This window comes from Zingiber officinale, chromosome 1A (genome assembly GCF_018446385.1).
Source record: "Zingiber officinale cultivar Zhangliang chromosome 1A, Zo_v1.1, whole genome shotgun sequence".
Lineage (NCBI taxonomy): Eukaryota > Viridiplantae > Streptophyta > Magnoliopsida > Zingiberales > Zingiberaceae > Zingiber > Zingiber officinale.
In genome coordinates, this window is record NC_055987.1 from 29,417,149 (window position 1) to 29,444,307 (window position 27,159).

A 27,159-nucleotide genomic window follows, 5' to 3' on the forward strand; every position below is an offset into this window, starting at 1 on the left:
CGCAAGTTTCAAAGACTTCCGCACGGCCTTCCTCCACCATTTTGCAAGCAATCGGCGCTACCAGAAGACTAGCGTCAGCTTATTCGCCATCAAGCAAGAGCCCAGAGAGTCGCTCAGAGCTTATATCCAGCGATTCAACCAGGTGGCCATGGACATTCAAACGGCCACCTCCGAGACAATGATGAACGCATTTACGCAAGGCCTCGTGGACGGGGACTTCTTCCGCTCGCTCATTCGGAAGCCGCCCCGAGACTACGACCATATGCTACACCGGGCCAATGAATACATCAATGTGGAGGAAGCCCAAGTGGCCCGAAGGAAGGAAACTCCAACCGAGCGGGCGCCCATTGCCGAGCGGAAGCCGCATATTGCTCATCAGCCGCCCAGAGGACTGCGAGCTTAAGCAGCTCGCCCCCAGCAACATGCAAGATCCCACGCCATTCAAGAAGTGTCTGTCGAGCGGCCCAAACTTAAAAAGAAGGTATGGACCCCAATGTTTTGCTCATTTCACCGGACAGACACGCATAATACAAGAGACTGCCGAAGCCTTCCCTTGATCGCCCACCCCGTGCCCCGGGGTGGCCACCATCGCTCGCCATCATCCGACAGGCGACAGCGCCCCCGTGAAGCCGATCGGATGATATCCGACAGGTGACAAAGACAGACTCCCGAGCGGCACCATACTCCGAGGCGTGAAGATAATTCCCGTAAGTCTAGGGAGCAGCCTAGGTCATTCGCTCGGGAAGAAGAAAATAGAAGTAACACTTCTCGAGGCGAAATCAACATCATTGCTGGGGGGCCGACCGGAGGCGACTCCAACCGAGCAAGAAAGGTGAGCGTCAAACAGCTTCAGATCCATCGGTCGGATGTAGCCAAGAACAGGCGAGCGGCCCCGAAATCAGATTCGGGCCCAGGGACTTGGAGGGAGTCGAAGTGCCGCATGACGACGCTCTCCTCATCAAAGCGGTAATAGCCAACTACACTATTCACCGCGTTTTCATTGATACAGGAAGCTCGGTCAATATCATATTCAAAAAGGCCTTCGACCAACTACAAATTGATCGAGCCGAGCTGCTACCCATGACCACCCCCCTCTACGGGTTTACGGACAACGAAGTTCTGCCGGTCGGACAGATCCAGCTGGCTATTTCCTTGGGAGAAGAGCCACTCAGAAGGACGCAGACAGCAAACTTCGTCGTGGTTGACTCTCCTTCAACATACAACGTCATTCTGGGGCGACCGGCGCTCAGCGAGTTCCGAGCGGCAGTCTCCACCTTCCACCAGAAAATTAAGTTCCCGGTGGAAGATAAAGTGGGAGAAGTACGAGGAGACCAGCTGGCGGCTCGGCAATGCTACGTTGAGATGGTCCGAGCTGAAGCTAATTCTGCTCGGAAAGCGCCACGGATCGAGGTAAACGCTATAATCGAGAAATCACCCTCTTTGGTTTATGAAGATAAAGAGGAAGTGCAGATTCACCCAATTCGATCGGAGGCCACCACATTCATTGCGGCCGATCTGGAGGCAAGTCAGAAAGAGGAAGTGATCAAATGCCTCCAGAGAAACTGTGATGTCTTCGTGTGGTCGACTCACAAGCTGCCCGGAATTTCACCGAGTATAGCGCAGCACGAGCTCCACGTCCGATCGGACGCTCGGCCGGTAAAGCAAAGGAAGAGGGACTTCAGCGCCGAACAAAATGTCATCATCCGAGCGGAGGTCGAGAGGCTTCTGGAGGCTGGCCACATACGCGAGGTCTAGTTCCCGAGCTGGCTGGTGAACATTGTACTTGTCTCCAAGCTGGGCAACAAGTGGAGAGTATGCATCGATTTCCGAGATCTCAACAAAGCGTGCCCAAAGGATTTTTATCCTCTGCCCCGGATCGATCAACTGGTGGACTCCACAGCCGGCTGCGAGTTGATATGCATGCTCGACGCTTATCAGGGCTACCATCAAGTGCCGCTCGCCCGAGAAGATCAAGAGAAGGTTAGCTTCGTTACAGCCGACGGCACATACTGCTACAATGTGATGCCGTTCGGACTGAAGAACGCGGGGGCAACCTACCAGCGCTTGATGAATAAAGTGTTCAAAGAGCAGATCGGACGGAATTTGGAAGTGTACGTGGATGATATTCTCATTAAGTCCGTCCGAGCGGCCGATCTCTTGAAATATATGGAGGAGACTTTCCGAACGCTAAGGCAGTATGGAGTTAAGCTGAACCCTCAGAAGTGTCTGTTCGGAACAAAAGGCGGGCGTTTCTTGGGCTATATAGTGACCGAGTGGGGCATCGAGGCAAATCCCAGCAAGGTGAAAGCATTACAAGATATGCTGCCTCCAAGAAATCTGAGGGAAGTTCAGCTCTTGACCGGTCGGATAACAGCATTGCCCAGATTCATCTTGAAGACGACCGATCGGAGTCTCCCGTTTTTCAAAATCTTGCGCAAGGTCACCAAGTTTCATTGGGATGAAGAATGTGATCGGGCTTTCAAAGAGCTGAAGGCATATCTAAACTCTCTGCCTATGCTAGCCAAGCTAGCTGTGGGTGAGCCGCTCTGTATTTACTTATCTTCGACCGAGCAAGCAGTAGGCTCAGCATTAGTGAGGGCGAGCGGAGAAGAACCCGTGTATTTCTTAAGTCATATTTTAAAGGACGCAGAATCTCGCTACACTGGGCTCGAGAAGCTGGCTTTTGCTCTGGTCATCGCCGCTCGGCGCCTCCGTCCCTATTTTTTGGCTCATACTATCATCGTCCGGACGAATAGCCCATTGGGAAGAGTGCTATTGAATCCAGAAGCGTCCGGACGGTTCATCAAATGGACAACGGAGTTAAGCGAATTCGACATTCAGTATTAACCCTGTTCGGCAATAAAGGCACAGTCCTTGGCAGATTTTGTCACAGAAGTGCAAAGGCCAGAGCCCGAAGCTATGTGGAAAATATTTGTGGACGGATCGTCCACTCGGCTCAGAAGCAGGATTGGCGTGTTATTATTCTCTCCTCAAGAAGAAAGGATGCACTTATCCGTCCGGCTGGATTACAGAGCCACGAATAATGAAGCGGAGTATGAGGCGCTCATAGCCGGCTTGCAAGCCGCCCGGCATGTAGGGGCCGGGCGGGTGACGCTCCATTCAGATTCTCAGCTGGCCGCTCAGCAGCTCTCTGGCACTTTTGAGATTAACAACGCTCGGCTCAAACTCTATGCTGAAGCCTTCGAAAAGCTCAAGGCAAATTTCAGAGAAGTTATTATCCAAAAGATACCCCGAGCGGAAAACTAGGCAGCAGATGAGTTAGCCAAACTAGCAAGTTCAATAACGTCGGTCGTCATATAGCAGCCAATTGAACAAGTATCTTTGGTGGCACACGTCAACCGGATGGAGGGCCTCACGTTTCCGAGCGATTGGCGGACAATCATCATAGAGTTTCTGCGCTCAGGTGCAACACCATCTGATCGGGAAACAACCCAGCAATTAAGGAGGAGAGCCGGTCGGTTCACACTCATTGGAGACCAACTCTACAAGAAAGCTTTCTCCCGCCCGCTTTTGAAATGCGTGAGCTCGGAAGACACAGCGTACATCCTCCAAGAATTGCATCAAGGATCGTGCAGAGGACATCCGGGCGGACGATCGCTGGCTAAGAAGATCCTGCTGGCCGGATACTTTTGGCCAACCCTGCAAGCAGACGCCGCTCGGACCGCCGCGACGTGCCTTTCCTGCCAGAAGTATCACAACTTCTCCCACCGACCGGCGGAGGAAATGAAAGCAGCTACCGTATCATGTCCGTTCGACCAGTGGGGAATGGATATTGTGGGTCCATTTCCTATGGCGACCGGTCAGCGGAAGTTCCTACTGGTGGCAGTCGACTATTTTTCCAAATGGGTGGAGGCCGAGCCGCTAGCCGAGATCACCGAGCAGATGGTCAAAAAATTCATTTGGCAGCATATAATCTGTCGGTTCGGCATCCCTCGCCGGCTGGTATCTAATAACGGACGACAGTTCGTCGGGAAGCAGCTCGAAGACTGGTGCAAAAGTTATGGCATTGAAGAGCACTTTACTTCCGTGGCGTATCCCCAAAGCAACGGCCAAGCGGAAGTAACCAACAGAGAAATCCTTAGAATTCTTCGAGCTCGACTGGACCACGTGGGAGGAAGCTGGGTGGACGAGCTGTCGGGCGTCTTATGGGCCATCCGCACAACCCCAAAGGAAGGAACGGGCGTTACGCCATTTCATTTGGTGTACGGCGGTGAGGCAGTTATCCCGATTGAAGTCGGCATCGAGTCCGTCCGGATCCAGAATTATGACGAGGACAACGCCGAGCGGAGAAACATGGAGTTGGACTTGATCGATGAACATCGAGACAAGGCGGTCGTCCGGCTGATGGCGTACCGGCAGCGAATGAAGCAAAACTACAACCGGCGCGTAATCCCCAGAGCATTCCAAGTTTGCGACCTTGTCTGGAAGAAAGTAAAGCCGGTAGGCGACGTTGGCAAACTGGAGGCTCCTTGGGCGGGCCCCTTCAAAGTCATCGAAAAGCTCCGCTCGGGTGCTTATTATCTAGAGGATGAAGATGGACGGCGGCTGGACCGACCGTGGAGCGTGAATTATCTCCAGCCATACCGAGCTGGGTGAGAGGTGCGCTGTTGTAATTATATATATATATATATATATATATATATGTTTTGGTCGCCCATGTCCTTGTAATGCAGGAAGCAAAATGATAAAAGATAGCAAATATCTTCGCCGAACGGCGGTGTTAAAATTAGCCTTAAAGGGCGTCGAGCTCCGACGTTAAAAATCGAGAGTCGAGCCGGCGACTATAAACCCTCAGAGCGGAAGACCGTCGAGCTTCGACGTTAAATATCGAGAGTCGAGCCGGCGACTATAAACCCTCCAAGCGGAAGACCGTCGAGCTCCGACGTTAAAAATCGAGAGTCGAGCCGGCGACTATAAACCCTCCGAGCGGAAGACCGTCGAGCTCCGACGTTAAAAATCGAGAGTCGAGCCGGCGACTATAAACTCTCCGAGCGGAAGACCGTCGAGCTCCGACGTTAAAAATCGAGAGTCGAGCTGGCGACTATAAACCCTCCTAGCGGAAGACCGTCGAGCGTCGACGTTAAATATCGAGAGTCGAGCCGGCGACTATAAACCCTCCGAGCGGAAGACCGTCGAGCCCGACGTTAAAATCGAGAGTCAGCGGCGACTATAAACCCTCCGAGCGAAGACCGTCAAGCTCCGACGTTAAAATCGAGAGTCGAGCCGGCGATTATAAACCTCCGAGCGGAAGACCATCGAGCTCCGACGTTAAAATCGATAGTCGAGCCGCGACTATAAACCCTCCGAGAGGAAGACCGCCGAGCTCCGACGTTAAAATCGAGAGTCGAGCCGCGACTATAAACCCTCCGAGCGGAAGACCATCGAGCTCGCGTTAAAAATCGAGAGTCAAGCGGCGACTATAAACCCTCCGAAGGGAAGACCGTCGAGCTCCGGCGTTAAAATCGAGAGTCGAGCCGGCGACTATAAACCCTCCGAGCGGAAGACCGTCGAGCTCCGACGTTAAATATCGACAGTCGAGCCGGCGACTATAAACCCTCTGAGCGGAAGACCGTCGAGCTCCGACGTTAAAAGTCGAGAGTCGAGCCGGCGACTATAAATCCTCCGAGCGAAAGACCGTCGAGCTCCGACGTTAAATATCGAGAGTCGAGCCGACGACTATAAACCCTCCGAGTGGAAGACCGTCGAGCGCCGACGTTAAATATCGAGAGTCGAGCCGGCGACTATAAACCCTCCGAGCGGAAGAAGGCAATAAAGAAATGTGAACAAGTACCCAAAGTTACTCGCCGTCAATATCGTGCAACCACCTACATGTTCCGCTCGGCCAAGAACCCAAAGGTACTTCATCAACATCCAGCGAATAACCTCTTCTGTCGAAGCAGGACATATTCGGCCGAGCGGAAAGGTTCCGCAAAATACTTCGTCAAAATCCCTTTCAAACACAAGAGAGGTGTGATAATAGGCGAGCGGACAGCACACATATCGACTAACAAAAGGACAAATCAAGCAAAAGGATGTCATATTAAAGGAACTAAGGCCGAGCAGCCAAATTACAAAATGTGACAGTTTTAAGCCGAACGGCAGAATTACATATAGACTCCTATTCTATATAATCATAAAGCGTCGTCGGGATGTTGTTGAGAAGTGTCGCCTGGTCCTTAGCCAGGATGACGGCGGACTCGGAAAGTTGCCCCTTGGACTTCAAGTATTCCGTCGTGGCATTCATGGCAAGCTCGAAGGCCATGTACATCCGCTTGCAGACCTTCTCCAAAAATTCGACTGAACGGATGTATGTCTGTTTCAGGGCAGTGACCCGGCTCGGTTCGGCCTCCTGATATTCTTTAAAGGCCGCTCGGGAAGCATCGGTGGCTGCCTTGTGTTCTTGTAAAGCAGCCTCGAGCTTTGCCACCTCGTCCGTTCGGGCAACCTTCTCGTTGGATAGCTGGTCCATCAGCTCTTTAACCTTCTCCTCCAAGCTCCGAGCCTCAACATTCTTCTTCTACAGGTCGGAGATAGCCGTGTTCTTCCGCTCGGTCGCCAGGCTTATCTTGCGATCTAGAGATTTATTCACGCGCTCGAGCTCAGCCAAAGCGTGGGCCTGATCGGCCGTCTTCTTCTGCTCGGCCTCCAGTAAATCTTGAGCCTTCTTGAGCTCTTTCTGCAGCTCAGTGTAAGAAGGGCCTTGAGAGCTGGACGGACCGCCTGCAGCCTTCAGTTTTCTTAATTCTTCGTCCACCATCGCCAGGCGGTTGGAGACAGCTATCTCTTCTACCCATCTCTGCAAATAACAAAATCATTAATAGACCGATCGGAAATATCGCATAAAAGGCCTAAAAGAAAATACACTTACCCCGGTGGCCTCTTGCATGTGGCTGTTGGCCAAATTGCGAAGGGGGATCATCGCGACGCACGCCCGAGCGTCGGCCCACATCTCGGCTAGGGGCCCCTTCAGAGTGATTGTGTGCTCAAGCGCAGTTGGCCGCTCGGACTCGGGTAAAATCTCCTCGGTGGGGAGATGCAGGGTGACCCTAACAGTGCGGCCATGACCGGGGGTCGTCCGAGCGGAAGAGGGAAGAGGATCGGAGGCCGGCGCTGAAAATTAGGATAAAATTGTTGAACGCTGGACTCGGCGGGAAGCGGGCGGAAGGACGCTGACGGGAACGGCCTCAAGAGGGTCTGCCGGCGCGTCCAATTGAGACGGGGTCCGGTCGGACGAAATAGCTTCGACCTCTGGAGCCTTGCCGCGAGCGCTTGCCGTGACCCGGGCGGACGGCTGAACCGCGGACGTGGCTGACCGAAGGGGAGTCTCCACTCGACGCCTCTTTTGTTGGAGAGGCCGCTCTTCCTCCGGAGCGGAGCCTTCGCCCCAAGCGGAAGGCTCTTGGCTAACACTTGCGCCAGCCGCTTGCTCTGGGAGAGAAGCCTGAGCGGCCGACTCCCCAGCGTTTGTCCCGCTCTCTTCTTCATTAGAGCCGACCGGCTGGATGCCGAGCGTCTCCATTTCTTTGGCCGCCGCGGCTTCGAGCGCCGCCGCCTTTCTCTTCAAGATGCCAGTCATCACCGACTCCATGACGATGTTCGCTGCAAAGGAAAACATAGAAAATCAGTTAGCAATTAAAATGAATTCACCAAGTAAAAGTCTTACCGAAGCCGCTCGGGAGTGGGGTTCTGATCGAACTCAAGTCGAATATGTACATAACCCCTTCTGGAAGGAATTTGTTGATGTCAACCCGTAGACCGGCCAGCATGTTGGCGGCGTGGAGATAATCCGGTCGGGTCTTGAACTTTTTGAGCTCTAGGGAGAGAGGATTGTCGACCTGCCATTGAGTTCGGAAGGGAGCCCGCTCGAGAAGGCGAATATAAAAATAGAATTCCTTCCAATGCTTATTGGAAGAAGGTAGTTTATTGAAGAAGACCAAGTCGGGCCGAGCCTGGAACATGTAAGTGCCCGGCTCGGATTGTTTGGGGTAATAGAAGTAATAGAAGACCTCCGGGCGGAGGGGAATGTTATGGATCTTGAATAAGACAACAACGCCCCGCATAGGAGGCGGAAGGTATTGGGAACTAGACTTCCGAGCGGAATGCTGAAAAAGTTGCAAACTTCCACAAAGAAGGGATGAATGGGAAATCGCAGACCGGCTGTGAACTGGTTGCGGAAAACACAAAAAGCTCCACGCGGCGGTTTGTTTGGCCGAGCGGAATCGGTGGGTAGGATGATTTCAAGGTCAGAGGGGATGTCAAAACTATTAATCAGATTATCGGTGTTGCGCCGATCAAAGCGCGACTCCATGGTAGTGTACCATGGGCCGAGGGTTTGGTCTTGGGACTGAGAGGAATGGGCCATTGTCCGAACGGACGGAATCAAAAAAGGCAAAGAAAGGTAACAAGAAGATGGCAACGAAACAGTACTTCGAGGGCGAAAACTTGGGAAAGAAATGCAAAGAAAACCCTAGAACCAAAGAGAGAAAGAAGAAGAACCTTACAACGAAGAGGGGGATCGAGGGAAGAGCACCGGATATCGCCGGAAACGGAAGCGCAAGATCGCCGGAAGTCTGGAACGCAAGAGGAATCGGGAGGCACACGACAGCAGAAGTGAGGCGAAGGAAAGAAAACGAAGCTTTTATAGGGTGGAGCCCGAGCGGCCTCCACCGTTGGATCCAGGTCGCGAGAATCGGAGCACACATCGTGTCGTTCATTTCGAACCGCCTCGATCCCGTCAGAACACCACACCGCCGCCGTACGATGACGGCAGCACCGCCACATGGCATTCAACCACTGGAACGCATTTAATGAGCGCGTGCTAGACCTTAATGATGGAGATTGGTGGAAAATTCGAAGAGATGCTGAGGAAGGTTGGCGTTGACTGGCGTTTTAGCTGCCCCCTTGTTTTCGAGCGGATGGTATTTGCAGGACGCCGCTCGGCTCAACTGATGGTCCAGTCAGTCGGACTAATCGCCTCCTTCGACTAGACCTAAAGGGGAGGCAAGTGATCCGGCGGTAAGAACAGGGGACCCCCGTTCCGGGAAGTCAACGTCACGTGGAAGTCAAAAGGTCAATTGGCCGATCGGACAAGGGTGGACTGACCGGCCGACCGGGTTCTAAACAGAAGTAAAGGCACCCGACGAGGAGTCAGGGTTCCGACGCTCATGTTGAACAGGGTCGTATGGCCGAGCGGGTGGCCCGCTCGGCCGAAGGCATAATATAGCAATACTGCGAACAGTCTCCACAGAGCACACTACCGGGAATCTCCTAAGTGGACCAGCACATATGACCGGCCGGACGCAAGGGGACTGCCGACCGGCCGGACACTCGGCATGGAGTAAGAAGAGACAAAAGGACAAGGAAACATCTTCTGACAGCGGGTATGGCCAACGAGCAGGCCATACGCAGGATCTTATGACAGAGGGTTCCGCTGTCCCATCAGAGACGTGCTCGGACTGTAGCAGTATGGTGTCATGTAAGCTTTTCTGACAAGCCCATATTGAGGTATGGGTTGAGGACACGTATTCGCCTCGGTATGTGTGCGTGAGCCCCTTCCCAGCTCTATATAAAAGGTCTCACACTTCACCGGAGGTACGCATTCTACGATATTCGGAGTCACTTCTTTGTTGTCCACTTGCCTGACTTGAGCGTCGGAGGGTCGTCGCCGGGAACCCCTTCCCGGCCCGACTTCTTTGCAGGTTCGTCGGAGCTCCGTGTGACCGGTCGGAGATCTACGTCAGCAACGCGGAGAGCGCCACGTGCCCAGCGTCCGTTGATTCAGCGTTCGGACAGGATCAACATGCATGTGCATGCATGTAATTAATATACATATCTGATATTACTAAAATGCCCCTGTATATGCATGCATGTATGCATTCTAGCTAGCCAGATTCTGACCATTTAGCACTATCCATATATATATATAGAAGCTCCCCTGCTACACGTTCCGTATGTTTTGATATGACGCGCATCAAAATTAGTACTGGATCGATCCAGCGGGACTGAATCGATCAGTGGATCGATTCAGCCTCGATTCATCTTTTAGCGCCTGCTGAATCGATCCGATTCAGCCCCACTTCGTCTTCTCATGTCTGATGAATCGATCCATTGATTGATCTAACGGGACTGAATCGATCAATGGATTGATTCAACCTCGTTTGTTTTCTCGCGCCCGTTGTGCCAGTCGCGTCCTCCCACCGTCGGAGGCCTTCGGCGGCCTATCCCCGAACTTTACTATAATCGGAGGGAAAGGTAAACCCAAGAGGTTTCGGCATCCAGCGGGGCTGAAGCCCCGCTTCATCTTCTCATGTCTGCTGGATCGATCCACTGATCGGATCCAGCGAGGCTGAAATCCTGTTTCATCTTCTCATGTTTGTTGGATTGATCTATTAATTGATTCATCGTACCAATCCATACGAATATGTGCCATAGAGTAATATTTATATATATATATATATATATATATATTTGGATTGATCTATTAATTGATTCATCGTACCAATCCATACGAATATGTGCCATAGAGTAATATTTATATATATATATATATATATATATATATATATATATATATATATATATGCTCGATGCTGGTTGGAAAGCGGCCAAATGTTGTCTTATTCCGTACTCATTGCTCGATGGTGGTTTGGGAAATGTGACATCGCGATTTGGTATGTGATTCTACCGAGATGCTCGAGGTTGGCTTCTCAGTGTGCAGTAATGAAGTTCATTGTGTTTGATGGTAAGTTATCCTTGATAATTTTAATTATTAATTTAAAATTATCAATAAAAATTTTATTTTATTTAGACAATCAACTATTATAGAGTAATAATTTATATCCTACACGTTACCAAACGGGACAGGCTGAAATTGAAAAATCTCAGAAAAATAAAATAAAAATTCTAAATTCCAGAGTTAGCTAAATTTTTTAACCAAAAATACTCCCAAAACTTTTAAAAATATATATTTTAAAATTAAAAAATGTAAACTTAAAATAATAATAATAATAATAAAATGTAAACTAACAAAAACGAACAAAAAAAACAAAAACAAAAAAAGAAAAAAAAACGTAAACTGAAAAAAACGAACTTAAAAAAACAGAAAAACAAAAATAAATAAAAAAATGTAAACAAAAATTAAAAAACGTAAAAAAAACAAGGAGAAAATCATAAAGTTCAAAAAAAAAAAAAAGGATAAGACATCAAATAAATAAATTTTCGGTACATTATTTACGGTAAACTAAAAAAATATTAGATTATATTTTATTCCTCATATTTTTAATTATATTATTATTTAGTAATTATATAACCAAGATTATATATGATGAGTTGAACCGAACATACCTAGAGATCATTTGTTTTTAGAGAAGGCAAAATAAGTGATAGAAAAATATTGAGAAAAAAGAAAAATCTTCACTTCTCTTTTCTTATTATGATCTTTTTTATATATTTTCTCTCCACCTTTTGCCTTGCTTATTATTTATGTTGCATTTATTACCAGAGGAAGGAGTAATCAAATAATTATTGATTCATGAATCACAAGGAATCTTTGTTTTGTCTCCCTCTGACTTTTTAATGCAGTTATTATTAATAATCTCATAATAAATGAACAAGAATATTAATTTCCTTCTTCTACCTATTCCCCTTTTTCACTCTTTTTTTGAGCTCATATATAATATAGACAATGTTGGTTATTTAATGCTTCAGATTAATATGATAATTTTCCTGATCAGTAACTCAGTAACTTACCTAAGCGGTAACTGAATTAAGGCACGATCACTTGAGTACCTTTACTTGAGACCTATAAAGGTACTCAAGCGTCCACATATGTTTGCCCGAGTGGGAGCAGGAATTCCACTTAAAAACCTGCTCGACAAGGTTTGGGAATCATAGGAGATTGTTCTAGTGAATGAATTGTTTGCTCCCGATCGGCTTTGTCAACACTGGAGTGGTGTATCTCCCTTCTTCCAACCTTGATTTTCACTAACACCCTACTTGATATATTGTTTCTTAAGGTCATGTGGCTCCTTCTATGAACCATCACATTAGTATGTTTATCTCGAAGCATGGATCGGGGAAAGGGTGAATAGCACAAGATTTGAGATCCTTTTTGAGCGGTGCTCGAGTTAAGACATGATCACTCGAGACCTATAAAGGTACTCAAGTGGCCACTCATATGTTTGCCCGAGCGAAAGCGGGAATTCCACTTTAAAGCTGTTGAATATATGTGAATGGAGAAGGGGTAGAAGAGGATAGAAACTCCATTGTGAATGAAACTTTTGTCCCACATTGAGAGTTTCATGGCATGTTGGTCAGTTTATATTGATTCACATGCATTGAGGATGTGAACAAATGTATGGGAAGAGACTCTCTCTCACTTGTGGGTCGCAGGGGGGGTGCAAATCCAAGGTCCGGATTTCACTGAACTATATTAACTCGTGTGCGGGCACGACCTATGCACGCCGAATGAGGGCAAAATTTACCCACCCAAGTGGAACAATCAACATTTTGCCACATAAACCTTTTGCTGCTGGTCATTAATTGGCCATTAACGCTACTGTTGATATGAGCTCCTCTATAAGGAGGTTGCGATCACAGGCAAAGGACACACAGTAACACAAGTAAAAGCTCTCCACCTTCGTTACCCCTCCTCCTCTATCGTGTAACTCCTGCTCAACAGAGTGTCTGTGATAGAAATTGGGTGACACTCAGTTCGCAGTGACCGCCAGTGCTTGGTGGGAATCACGATTGATGTCGATATGGGTTAGGGGTGGAGACATAATTAAAGGGATATGGAGGGGCAGTTTTGCAACGTAGACTTGCAGCTCTGCTCAGTCGATCTGCCCGCTCGGCAATACATACCTGCTACTCGGCTGATTAGCCCTCTCGACGACTCAATCCGCTATTCAGCACATACCAGAAATCAGCCTCTGCTGGCCTGACATTATCCGCTCTGGTCATTTCGACTGTAAGTTGAATTTAATTCTGTGTAGTTTAAATTCAACTAATACCCCGTAAATCTCCGACAACAGATTGTTTATTCCAACAAAAGTCTGCTCGATACGGCTTGGAAATCATAGGAACTCGTCCTGATGAATGAATTGTGTGTTTTCGATAGACTTGGTTATCACTTAGTGATGTATCTCTCTTCTTCCAACTCTGATTTTGAATGCGTTAGTTAATTATTTTTAGCCCTTTTCATCCCCTGGAAATTAGACGGAAGCAAGAGGCGAGCCCATTCTCTCTTACCTTCTCCTTCTTCTTCTCGCTAAATGGAAGTTGTCGCCTCCTTCGTAGTTGCAGCGGTGCCATCACCAATGTCCCCTCGGCAAATGGAAGTTGTCACCTCCTTAATAGCTACAGCGGCGTTGTCGCCACCATCCCCTCCGGCTTGCTCCACGACTGTTATTCCCCCTCTTCCTCTCCCTTCCTTCCAACGACGGGTTGTTGCTTTCCTCTTCTGCTGCCACGGTCTCTCTCGCCGACTCATCCTGAGTCCATCATGAATCCAACATTCCCTTGGTCGGTCCATGAGTACCGTCTGCTCCAACCTCTTTTGCAACAATTCGACACCCCGACGCTCCTCCACTGTCACACTCGGCTGTTGTCTCCGAGAATTTGACCAACTCTATACTTCCAGCTTCAGCAGCTCGCCATCGACCCCCTCCCCCCACCCTTCTGATGCCAAGTCCATGAAATCTGTGTCCGAGATCCTCGAGCTCTCTCAAGCTTTCTGTTCTAGCTTCAACTCTGATATCTCCCCCCTTTTATCCCTTCTGATGCCAAGTCCACGGAATATGTGTCTGAGATCCTCGAGCTCTCTCCGACTGTTCCAACTTCAACTTTGATATCTCCCTGTGTTACTACATCGGAGGCACTGCCTAGCCATACGACACCCGTTGACGTTGAGGCGTTCCATTATATATGTGTTTGCTTGATCTTCATCGTCCTTAGAGGTCCTCGAGAGCACTACGGTGGAAAGTATCGAACTGGCAGTGCCGTCTGACGTGATTTTCTCTCCCCTTTCATTGATGAAAATTTTCCATCATTTCCTTTCCTTTCTTCATCCACGCTTTGAAGTAAAGAGCAATTTAAGTTTCATGCAAAATGACAAATCGTCGTTGTGAAAAAACAACATTTGCTATGTTTATGTGTATTATGAAATTATAAAACTAAGTGATCCTGTCCGAGAGTCGAGGCGATGGACGCTGGGGGACGTGGCGCTCCTGTTGACTGTTGATGAACTCTGAGTCAAAGGAACCTGCAACCACAACAGCGTCAGTGCCAAGCTAGGGAGAGGTACCCCGGCGATGACCCTCCGACGCTCAAGTCAGTCTTCGGCGATGTGTAAGCAAGGAAGCGGACAAGTCAAGTAGAGTGTAGCTACAGTAGAAAATTCTTATACCTCCGTTGAAGCTTGGGCCCCTTTATATAGGGCTCCAGGGGAGCACGTGCACGCTCCTCGATGCGTGCACGCTTCTCAAGGCTTCCCCTAAAAAGACATGTCAGGAAAGCGTCTCTGACACCATACCTCAATGACCCGAGCATATCTCTGACATGATAATGGAAGCTTCCGTTATACGATCCTCTACCTATTCATGCCACCAACCATGCCGTCTGTCGGTGGAATAGGTTCCCAAAGGGATGTCGCAGGAACCCTAATTTGTTTGTTCTGGGGGCGATCGGGAGGACCGCCTGGTCATCCTGCTGTCCTGATGTCTTCGGGCTGAGCGGAATGACCGCTCGACCGTCTCTCCGTCGCTCGGGCTCCTTATTGCGACGAGCGAGAGATCGTGCTTGAAGGTCGTATGCTGGTTCCGAGACCTGATGTAAGTCTGAGCGGGATAGCCACTCGACCTCTGTTTTGTCGCTACTTTGGTTCTCTGAGCGTCGGAAGCTCGGTGTGTAGCTGAGTTGTGATAATGTCGGATCAGACATTCCTTATTCCGATCGGGCAAGTGGGTTGTCTGATCGGACGATGACAGGAGGCCCATGACCACCGTGACTTTGACCTCCAGCGTGGCAGTGACCTTCTGCGGAGCGGGGTCCTACCTTACCTCCGGATCACTAAGAAATTAAAAATCAATTTAAGTTTTATTATAATGTTTTTTTATTATTTAGTGATTTTTTTATTGAAAGAGACAATGACCATGTGTTGAAAAGAAATATCTGTGATTTCTCATCGTAGCTTAAGTGTCCTGTATTTTTTTTATTTTTACTCTTGATATTTTTAAATTGCATATTCGAAAGTGTTTCGTATAAAAGGGCATTATTAGAATTAGGATATCGTAGTAAAAAAGTAATCACATTTGATGCGGTGAATAAGATGATTAAAATTCAAAAGATCAGTTATATATATATATATATATATATATATGGTAGTCAAAAGTCAATAAAAGGTATACTTGGGATCAATTCAGATGATCATCTTGATTGAAAGGTCATCCAACCAGATCGTAGGGTAAGTCGGATATCAAGTCCTTTATTTGATTAGACCTTGGGCATGTCGAATGTCGAGCCCCTCAATATTGATAAAAAAACTCTAAGTCAAGTCAACACCATCCAGAATAAGGTTCACTTCATCACTCAGGACTAGCACAGTTAACTATTTTGGCCGAGTGATCCTGTCGATCGGACCTATGATCCGATCAGACAAATTAGACACTTGGACCTACCAAACTCTAGTGTCAAATGGAGAGGCTGAGCAAAGAACGGTTCCCCGATGACATTTCTCAAATCAGACCAAGTCGCTCTTGTAAGTGACAACCGATCGGACAACATGAAAGGCTTAGTTGGTTGGCCAATTATACATATTGAGGACCCCTTAATCCAACGATCTAATTTTTTTTTTTTGACGTTTTGTTCTACATATGACAGAGAATATTCTATATGCAAATTGTATATTAAAAGCTTCCACCCTACCCAAAGCAAGTATTGCGGGTCTATTTTGGAAAAGGTATTAGAGCATCTTTATGATCTATCCTTTTTTTAAAACGCTTTGAGATTTGTGCACAGATAAACAGTAATATTATAAGAGGGGATCTCCATATACAGGCGTACGTATGCCACTACACAACTTTACATACTCATAGCCATTGTTCATCGCCTTCGACCGGATCACTGACTTGAGTGTTGGAGGGCATGCGTTGGGGACCCCCTCCCTGGCCCGTTTTCTTACACTCCTTTGGACAGGCGGGACCATTCAGAGTCATCTTTTCTAGCTTGGAGTCTTCGCATAGTCAACACCATGGCCACCTATCGAGTGTGTCATCTCCACCGATTTCAAACAAAATCAACGTTCATTCAGGCGTCGCTCATAGTCCATCCTTAAATTATAAGAAAGAAAGTAAATCATGGAATTAACTTATACTTTACCATCAAATGACCAGGGGGTAGGAGGAGGTTTTTCTATGAGGACATGCGTCCGCTAGGGAGCCTTAGGGCATAATTGTAGCATTGTTGTAAAAGATAATTATGCTCACCTAAGATGCCCCTTATAGTTCGTCCTAGGTTATGTTAAGGGAAGTAAATCATAGATCAACTTACAGCCAACTAGGAGTGCAAACAAATCAAGACAATTCGCAAGATTGTTGAATAAGCTCGAAAAATATTCAATTCGTATTGAAAATTATCGAATTCGTCAAATTCACAGATGTTTAAATAATTTTTCAAGTTGAATTCGAACTTATAATATTTTGTTTAATTGTTCAAGAGCCGCTCGCGAGCCAACTCAAATTGAATTCTAATTATTTTTACAAAATTTTAACTTATATATTTAAATTAAGGTCCGAATAATTCGAACTAAATTTGAATTTAAATTATGTCAAATTATAATTCAAATATGCTCAAATCAAGATTTGAACCATTCAAATCTAACTCGAACTCGAGTTAGAGTTAAAATTATTTGTATTTTCGAGTTTTGAATATTATATATAATTTTGAGCTCCAATTCAAATATTAATATTTTCATATTATTCAGCTTGATTTAATTTGTTTACACTTCTATAGCCGACCTTCAAATTACTAGAGAGTAAGATAATTTTTTTTTCAAAAATATATATTCACCGAGATAAACAATGCACCATCCATTGAAATTTTAAGCATTGTACAATCAAATCAAATCCTACTTCGCTCATATTCATATGCATTTCTATGTATTCCACCTCTGGATAAAAAATTTACTCAGCATAATATTTATTTGATAAATTATCAGGATTGATATTTTATGTAACTCTGTTCCAGGAGAACAGATCCTCTAATCCGCAAATTACAGATCAGAGGATGATCCATTACATGAGGACGCTTGATTTGGATGGACCTTATTTTTAAATAGGTGGGGTCCATCCAAATCAAGGGTCCACATCAATGGACCATCTCCTGATCCGTAATTTACGGACCAGAGGATCCCTATTGTTATTCCGAGAATAGATCTTCTAGTTCACAAATTACGAACTAGAGGATGATCCATTATATGAGAACCCTTGATCCTCTGTTCTGAGAACAGATCCTCTGTTCCCGGCCTTATCTGTAATATACTGTCCCATATATAACTCAAAAGTATATATACAATGCTACAATAAAAACACAGTAAAAAAAAATCCTTTGCTTTCATGAGCATTATACGTTTTATTTTAAGAAAATATTATAGGGACGTTCATATTTTAAAAAATTAAGTCATTCTAATAACATTATTATAATAGTTTCAATCAAATATATTTTATCTTATAATAGTTTAATCAAAATTATTATAATTTTTATAGCTTTGATTAAAATTATTTCAACTAATATTTGTCTAATTTTGATAAATTTAAATATTTGTAATATTTATTTAGTTTTGATATATATTAAAATAATTTTAATTTTAATTTTAATTGTAATTGTAATTATGTTAGAATAGTTTTAAGTAAAATTATTATATATATATCCTATCTATTTTTGCGCATGAAAAATTCAATATATGTGTAAAGATCATTAATACTTAAAAGAGTAATTTGAGAGCTTAATCTATATGAGAATTGGGCAGGCAAACTTTTTGAATCAATAAATACCTTATAAAAAGATGAGATTTGTCCGATTAAATAATGTATCTTTGGAAAAATTAGAAGTAATTAACATTTTTAGATATTTATTTTTTTAAAAAAATACTAAAACTATGCGATTTATAAAGTCACGTATATTCTCACCATCAAGTTCAAGTGTGTGCCCTGTTGGCTGTGGCCTGTGGTGCCTCTTCCAGTCTGGCTGCTTCGGGGAGTTCGCCCGCCGTCTCCTCCGGGCGGTGACCTCGACCATTCTCCCACCTCCTCTCGGGCCTATCTTTGCTTCCCATTGCGACTCTCTTCCCGCTTCTGCTCTTCCAATCCCGATCCCGGCGCAGTAGGACGCCCAGGTATTTGTCCCGCGGAGACCAACAAACAACTTCCTCCCTTCCTCTCCCGATTCTCTCCACCTTCGTCTTTTTCCTTCTCTCCCCTTTTCGCCTCCTTTTTAGCGCTCGGTTTGAGCTATCTGATGCCGATGGGTTATCGGTACAAGGCTTGAATGAATCTTCTACCTCGTGTAACCTTTTTTTCCTCTCGACATTCCTTTTTTTTTCATTGCCCTGTTTTCTGCTGGTCATCGGATGCCGTTAGATTTGAGGTTACTGTTTCATTGCGCTTTTTTATTCCATATCCGTCAAGCAGCAATTTGTTTGGTAGGGTTTTAGCCCTTGGAGGAATGAGCATTGTTTGTTTGTTTTTTTTTTTTTTTGTGGAGATTTTATTGGAGATAGCTAGGGTTTTAGTTTGGATTTTGAAAACAGCCGCAATGCTGACCCAAAGCGTGCAGGTAGCTCGTATTTCGAAATCGCAAATGGAATGTTTAGATTTTACCAAAAGACATTTTTTTTTTTACATGGAGCAATTTGTAGTTTAGTTTATTATCCACTAGGAATTATGCATTCGGATTTACTTTTGCATGGTCAATTCATATACTCGGATTCTGAAATGTATGCATCTTGACGCAGAAATTTCTCTGTAACCTTTCTATCAACGTTATTTTCTTTCTTTGTAATATCCATGTTCGTGGTTTTGGTTCCATGACAGACAGAAGAAAGCGATTTGCACTGGTAATTTTTATGTAATAGAAGGAAAAAGATAACAACAATTTGTTTCATCATGTCTGGGTCGGTTCCCCTCCCCCCTCGATATCCCTTTTCGAGTAGGAGTGTGCCTCGCCGAGCATTGGACTCTACACCTCATACCACTCAGAAAGATGATAACTTATGTGCACAACAGCCCATTTTTCCTCCCTATGAATCATCCTTAGATGAGCAACCAATATGGCTGGATGACCTGTTAACTGACCAAGAGGCTAGTAGAAGAGGAGGGATCTCTCTGCGGAGATCATCAAGTGATCCAGTGAGACTTTTGGATGTAGCTAAAAGTTTCCATGGTTCCATATATCCAGTCATTGAAGAAGATGCCCTGTCTGATGGCTTCATCCTCGAGTCCTTGGACTCTGAGGGATCCTGTGGAGTTGATTGTGGATTTGAGGCTGGAAACTGTGTCTATGGACCAAATTCCCCTAGGCAGAAGGGTAAGTTAACTGACTCAGAGAGCTCAATGATTGCCTCTCTGCTGGAAAATGCTCCCAGCAACCCACTAAAATACTTGAATGTGGATTTCCCAAGCACATCTGTTTTGAATGAGCCACATGGAAAAGAAGATCAGGCACCAGTAAATCCTGAGACTGAGAAGATAACAAGAAGGTAACTATAATTATTTTTTGTTTAAACTTTGTAGGTACCACGATTCATCCATGCTTATGCATGCATAATATTTGGCTTACAGTAAATGTAATTAGTTGCATAATTTATTTTCTACTATGGGGGCACTTCATATTTCTTCCCATGCTTATCTATTGTGTTATGCTATAATATGGGTATAATATTGGAATACAGGATTTGATTCCCATATTTACCCATGGGCATCTTCTATTATGTTTGCTTTTTATATTATCATCCTAACTTATATCTTCACTTTATCAAAGGATGCACTTCACTGAAGTGTGATGACCAAAACCCTTCTGCCCAACGTCTCTCTTGAATCGTACGCATGTTGAACTGATCATTACACAAACCGAGCACAAGAGGCCAAAGTGTTGAACTGGTCAAGGCCAAAACATCTTGACAGGTTGAATGGTTCAACTTCTATTAGGTGGTTTGAGCGACCATCAAAACACCATGATGGCACGATAAGGCTCAAAATCATGCTATAAGCACTAATACATCCCTACTAGTCTCTTGATAGTGGTTATGTTCTTTAGACTTTCAGCCTTCTTTGGTTGTCAAGGTGTCTTGGACAAAACTTTGATGACCTAAAAGGGCTTGAATCATTGCATATAAGCATCATTACTTTTCTATTTATCTTCATGTAGTACTTATGTTCTTTAACCATAATTTTGAAGCACTTTGGATGACCTAAAATGGTGTTTATATTCTATAAGTATAATTCCGAGTCAAATTTGGCTGTCAAGATGTTGTGGCGAAAAACACCTTAATGACCCAGAAGGCTGGAAAATATGCTATATAGAGACAATTATAGTGCTATTAGTCTTTTGATAGTCTTATGTTCTTTAACCATAATTTTGAGACTCTTTAACCATGATTTATAATAGGTGTCTTGGCCAAAACACCTTAGTGGTCCAAAAGAACTCAAAATCATACCATATAAGCACCATTGCATTCTACTAATTTTATGATAATATTTATGTTCTTTAATTATCAATTTGAGGACTTTTTACCTATGATTTTGAGCAAGTATTGGTCATCCAGGTGATTTGGCTAAAATACTTAGATGATCTAAAAGGGCTCAAAATTATATCATATGGGCATCATTGCATCGTACTAGTCTCTTGATAGCATATATGTTTCTTAACCGTATCTTTGAGCCTCTTTTGACCATCAAGGCGTTTCAACCAAAACACTTTGTTAGCCCAAAAGGGCTTGAGAGCATGCAATATGGCACCATTAAATTCCTATGTGGTTATCTTCTTTAACCATGGTTTTCAGTCTTTACTGATTATTAAAGTGTTTTATCCAAAACACCTTGATAATGAAAAGGGCTTGAAATCATGTCATATGGGCACCATTACATCCCTGCTAGTGCAGTGTTTATATTCTTTAACCATATTTCTAAGTCTTCTTTATTCTCAATGATCTTATAAGTCATGCATTTCATTTTAATATAAAACATTAGTATATTTCTCCATTACAAATGTGTAATAATATATGAAAAGCATAAAATTTGCAACTGTCATTGGAAAACAAGCATATAAGTCAAACATGTTGAAAATCATGGTTAGCATATAAAGCATTAGTATATTTTTAAATATTGACCTTAGTAAGGGTTCAAAATTATGGTTAAAAATGGCTCAAAATCATGGTTAAAGAAGATAAGCCAATAGGGATTAGTGATGCCCATATGACCTGATTTCAAACCCTTTCGGGCCATCAAAATATCTTGATAGCCAAAAGGGCTCCAAATAATTCTTAAAGAAATATAAATACTATTAGGAAATTAGTAGGGATACAATGGTAACAATTTGACATGAGTTTGAGCCCTTTTGGACCCTCAAGTTTAGATAGCCAAAGCACATCTTTGATGGCCAAAAAGGCTTCAAAATCATAGTTAAATAGTCTTAGAATCATGCTTAAAGAACATAAATACTTTTGAGAGACTAGTAGTGATGTCCATATAGCATGATTTTGAGTCCTGGGCATTAAGGTGCTTTGGATAAATCAATTTGATAGTCAAAAAGGCTCAAAATCATATTAAAGAGGGCTCAAAATAGTAGTTAGAGAGCACAAAAATATTATTGGATGACTAGTAAGGATGCAATAATGTCATGATTTTGAGCTTTTTTTGTACCATCAAAGTGATATAGTTGAAACACCTTCTTGGTCAAAGAAGTCTCAAAATCATGGTTAAAGAAGGCTCCAAATATGGTTAAAGAACATAAATATTATTAGGATACTAGTAGAGATGCAATGCTAGCAATATGATATGGTTTTAAGCTCTTTTAGCTCATTAAGGCGGATTGGACAAAACACCTTGATAATGAAACATGGTTCAAAATCATGGTTAAAGAACATAAACCTTCTCGGAACATTAGAAAGGATGCAATGGTACCCATATAGCATGGTTTCAAGCCCCCTTTGGGCCATCAAGGTGCTTTGGCCAAAAGACCTTGATGTCATTCAAAATCATGGTTTTAGAATATTGCCCTATTCACAAACTAGTAGAGACGCAATGTCACCCATATTGCATGATTTTGAATCCTTTTGGACCATAAGGTGCTTTGGTCCAAATATTTTGATAGTCAAAAAGGGTTGAAAATCATAGTAAATAAATATAAACACTATCAGGAGAAGTGATGCAATGATGCTCAAAATTTTGAGTTACTTTTGGCAATCAAGGTGTTTTGGCCAAAACACGAAGTGGGTTTGCACTTCGACTTCTTCCACGTTGTTCGGGTGACGGCTCAATGTGCACATGATTCAAGAGAGGGGTTTGGGAAAATCATATTTAGGTCATGACATTTTATTGAAGTGTACCCTTTGGAAAATACAAAAGCATGGTGCACACTTTGGCTAATATAAAATCTAAAGTACACAGTTTGAGAAATTTCGCATATTTGCTATATCCCACATCACTATTTTTACTGGGTTTACCTTGAAATTTCTAGCATTCTTATTTCTACGCCTCACTTTAGAATTTGAACAACACTGTGAGAGGTAATTGCTTTTATCTTTTGATGTCGCTTTGATTTCCTAATATTCCATACAGTGATGAGAAAATTAAATCTTCATGTCCTTGAGTACCAAAATCAATCATTATGAATTCATTGCAGTACAATAAAAAGGTCTTTGCTTTCACAACTCAAGTTTCTTTCTATACTTAAATTTTAAAGTTTCAATTTTCCAGTAAGTGAGATGATTGCAAATGATTAGTTTATGCCGTATTTGCAAAATCTTTGTAAAAACTGCTTTGTAGGAGTTTGATTTCAGCATGAGAAACTGTAAAAATGAACTTTGTCATTAAAGGAGATTGAAAATTATGATGATAATTTTTTGTTTGTATTTGAAAATTCTTCTCCAAAACATCAACCAATTGTTAACTCGTAGATTATAATAATTATTGCCCCCAAACATAAACATCACATCTCCCTCTCACTGTTTGATGCATGGAGCTGGATAGACTTGTAATTCAAGTGGTGCCCTATTCGTTTTCAATCTTGGTAGAATGCTAGCTTTTCCCAAAAACGTCACTCTCTGCCTTTTTGAGTGGACTAGCAAAAAACTACCCATATCATATGGTATTGATTTTTATTATAATCCCTGGCTGCAATTGTATTGTTTACAGACGAAGTGTGATGAACTAGTTCTCAGTCTGATGATCCATATCTAGGTACAATCTCTATGCCTTATTTGTCTTTGATCCTGATAGTAACCTTATAGACATTGAGATTGTTGGTAACAGAAAAGAGATACTAAGTTCTTAACAGAGCTAATCTGATTTTCTTTTGGTTATATATATATATATATATATATATATATATATATATATAGACATCCAGGCGCCTGGATCACTTCTGAGCACCTCACACACTTAGTCGGGCACGGGAGTCGAGCAACATATTAATCCTGTGTGTGTGTGTATATATATATACATATAGCGCTGATATACTACGGACACTTTGCCGCGCGCCCATGCATGCATCTAGACGCCTGGATTCATTATTTTTTTTTTAAATCAACATTTCCTTAAAAAAACACTATATCCTATAAACATTTAAAATTCTTAATCTTGAAAATTATGACCAAGAGGGAAGCCTGAACCATAGAGGGAAAATCTTATTAGCTTAAACTCATTATAACCCAATCCCTAAATCCTAAAATCTTAAACCCTAAATACATATAATATACCCCATGAGTATCTAAAATTTTTTATTTTGAACACTATAACCTAAGAAGAAAGCCTGAACCCTAGATGAAAAATTTTATTGACTCAAACCCATTATAACCCAGCCCCTAAATCTTAAAATTTTGAACCCTAAATACATATAATATACTCTCAAAAAATAAATAATAAACAAAAAAAAATATTTTGATTGAATCCAGGGTGCCTAGATTAAATCTAGGGGTCCGCAGGGTTGTGCGGCAGCTAGTCCGTAGCATAGCAAACTCGTGTGTGTGTGTATAATACTTATATTACGCATGACTTCTTTCACGCACCCGTGCGCGAAAATCTTATTGGCTTAAACCTAATATAATCCAACCCCTAAATCCTAAAATCTCAAATCCTAAATACGTACCCTAAATACTATATACTATACACCATGAGTATCCAAATTTTTTTTTCGTTTTATTTTTTTTAGCTTGAACACTGTAACCCAACCCCTAAACCCTAAAGACAAAATCTAATTGGCTTAACCCCGGAGCTAAAAAAAAATAAACAAAAAAAAATTTAGTGTACTGAGGTTCCAAGCGCTTGAGTACATAAAAACAAGAAAAAAAAATTATTTTATCAGGCGTCTGGATTCAATCCAAGCGCCTCGAGCGTGCACAGTCGTGCACTAAACAAGCGCGCAGGATATTAGTTTTCTATATATATATATATAGCAGGTTGTTAGCCTGCACACCGAGACGGGTTGATATTTTTTTTTTTTGGTTTATTATTCTTAAGCTCTAATAAGATTTTACCTTTAGGGTTTAGGGGTTGAGTTATAGTATTAAGCAAAAAAAAAAAATTAGAAGAGTAGGGAGTGTATATATATATATAGCCTGAGCAGGTTGTTAGCCTACACACCGAGACGGGTCGATAAATTTATTTTTTTGGTTTATTATTTTTAAACTTTAATAAGATTTAGGGGTTGAATTATAGTATTAAGTAAAAAAAAAATTAGATGAGTACGAAGTATGTGGATAACACACATATATATCATATATACACACACACTCTTGTTTAGGCAATGCCATTCAAGTTCATTAATAATCTTATTTATCTGGATGAATTTTCTGCACGACAATGATAGGCTCAGAATGATAATAAAGCTATGTTACTATCCCAAATTCAAAGTGAAATTAAATCTAGCACTAAGCCTATATCTAGTGTATTAATTGTACTACACCTTTCGCAATTACTGACTTTGAAGCACTGCTTTATTGTTCGATTGCTTTATATCTATTATCCTTGTGCTCTCCATCATCTTTTCCCTAAATTTTATGTGTCTTGTCTGGCTGTTTATGCAGGCGCTCAGGTCAACGATCTAGGGTGCGTAAACTTCAATATATTGCCGAACTAGAGAGGGATGTCGATTTGCTTCAGGTGATCACATTAGTGTGATAATATACTCCCTTGATGGAATTTGCACACTATATTTGACTATGATAAAATTTCTGTAGACACTGGGAGCGGATTTGGCATCTAGAGTTGCTTCTATGTTTCAGTACCGTCTTGCTTTGTCTATGGAAAACAAGAATCTGAGGCAGCATATTGCCGGTGTTCGGCAAGAGAAACTTGTGAAGGAGGGTATGCGAATAACTACGTCTTTCTTGCATATAAGAAGAAAAATCTAATTAGGGTTTGTGTCTTTGGTATATACTAATGAAGTTTCATTCATTATAATCCACTATATTGCGAGGTAATTAGCTACTGAACTCAACTTTTGCCCTGCAAAAAATGGACAAGGAGGAAGCTTACCAATTATCTTCTTTACAATTCCCTTGTCTGATTCATAGCCTTCCAAATGTTTACAGCTCAACATCAATCTCTGAAGAATGAAGCGGAGAGGCTGAGGATGATTTGTGGACGTCACCGGAGGGCTGCGTCTTGTTTTGAGGTCCCTTCTGCAGTGGATTCATCATCAGTAGTAAATTGGCAAATGCTGGACTTTGGAAAAATGGCTTTTGGTAGGAGCCAATCTTCTTTGAAGCCCAATTTTGGATAATGAAGTAGACAGTATTCTACCTTTGGGGATGAAGATTTGGAACCGCAGCTTCCTTTTGGATTTCCTAAACAAAGTAACTCCCTGTTTGGCTTTACACACGGCCCTTGCTTTTCATCTTTCTTTCCAAACTCAGTCGCATAACTTTTGATGGATATGCCGTCCATTGTTTGAACTGGTGAGCGAGGGAGAAAAAGGTTTAATATAATGTTTTTATGTTCACAAGCAAGCCATTAGGTAAAAATATGTTGACAAGCAAATCGCCTGTTAAATGCACGGGCAACACGACAAGTTCATAACAAATGTCTATATTTTATTATAAGTAGTTTTAGTGCTTCCAAAAAAAAAAAATTATTGGTTTTAAGCTCATTATAACGAGCCACTAAGTGCTTTTGTTTAGTAAAAATATTACAATAATAATAATCATGTTTTATTTCATTAGGTAAGATATGTTAGTAAAAATATTACAATAATAATAATCATGTTTTATTTCATTAGGTAAGATATGTTATAATCTTTTATGCTATTGAGTTTTTATTTTATATTATATTTTTATTTATATTTAAATAAATTTTATTTTATTTTATTAGTTGTTAATTAAGTTTTTTTTTTATCTTTTGAAACATAGTATCCGTTCCATTTTAAAGATGTTTGTCAGAATTTTTTTTCAACATAATATTTTTATTTTTTATTTTCTATGTTTTCAAACCATCTTAACGTTTCTGTAATTCTCTATTTGAGTTATAATTTAACATTTAATTTTATATAATATAATAGGTTTACTTATAATTTTATAATTTTTTAAAAAAAGTTTTAGAGATTTTTTATAATCACATAGAATATTTTATATATTTTTTATTTAATCATCTCGCTTATATTTTAGATGAGATACTTCTCAATTTCTCTATTATTTTTTAAAAGTAATTTTAAATATTTAAAACTCTCACTCTTATATTATATCTTTCTCTTTTAATATTTTTATCCCGAATATCATTTGTTTTAAAAAACAATGTAAAATATTAGTTTAAAAAAAACAAATTTTGAGTCCAGTTTTTTATATTTAATATTTTTTAATATTTCGAAAATATTTACATTTTCACTTGAGGAAATTCTTGATTTCGAAATTAATCGGTCGCCGTTGGCAGAGGA

The 27,159-nt window shown here is 42.4% G+C and overlaps 1 protein-coding gene across 2 annotated transcripts; it reads left to right on the forward strand.

The window, feature by feature from the left end:
* The first annotated feature begins 18,219 nt into the window (after window positions 1-18,219).
* On the forward strand, window positions 18,220-26,293 carry LOC122022304 (basic leucine zipper 6-like). Of its 2 annotated transcripts, XM_042580267.1 has the most exons (5): window positions 18,220-18,409; window positions 19,107-19,771; window positions 25,316-25,391; window positions 25,469-25,595; window positions 25,823-26,293. In XM_042580267.1, exons 2-5 carry the CDS (start codon window positions 19,179-19,181, stop codon window positions 26,011-26,013), a joined length of 987 nt encoding a protein of 328 aa, XP_042436201.1. In that variant the 5' UTR covers window positions 18,220-18,409; window positions 19,107-19,178; the 3' UTR covers window positions 26,014-26,293. The 2 variants fall into 2 exon arrangements, with proteins under 2 accessions (XP_042436201.1, XP_042436208.1); XM_042580274.1 differs by having other exon boundaries at window positions 18,220-19,771.
* Window positions 26,294-27,159: the final 866 nt, after the last annotated feature.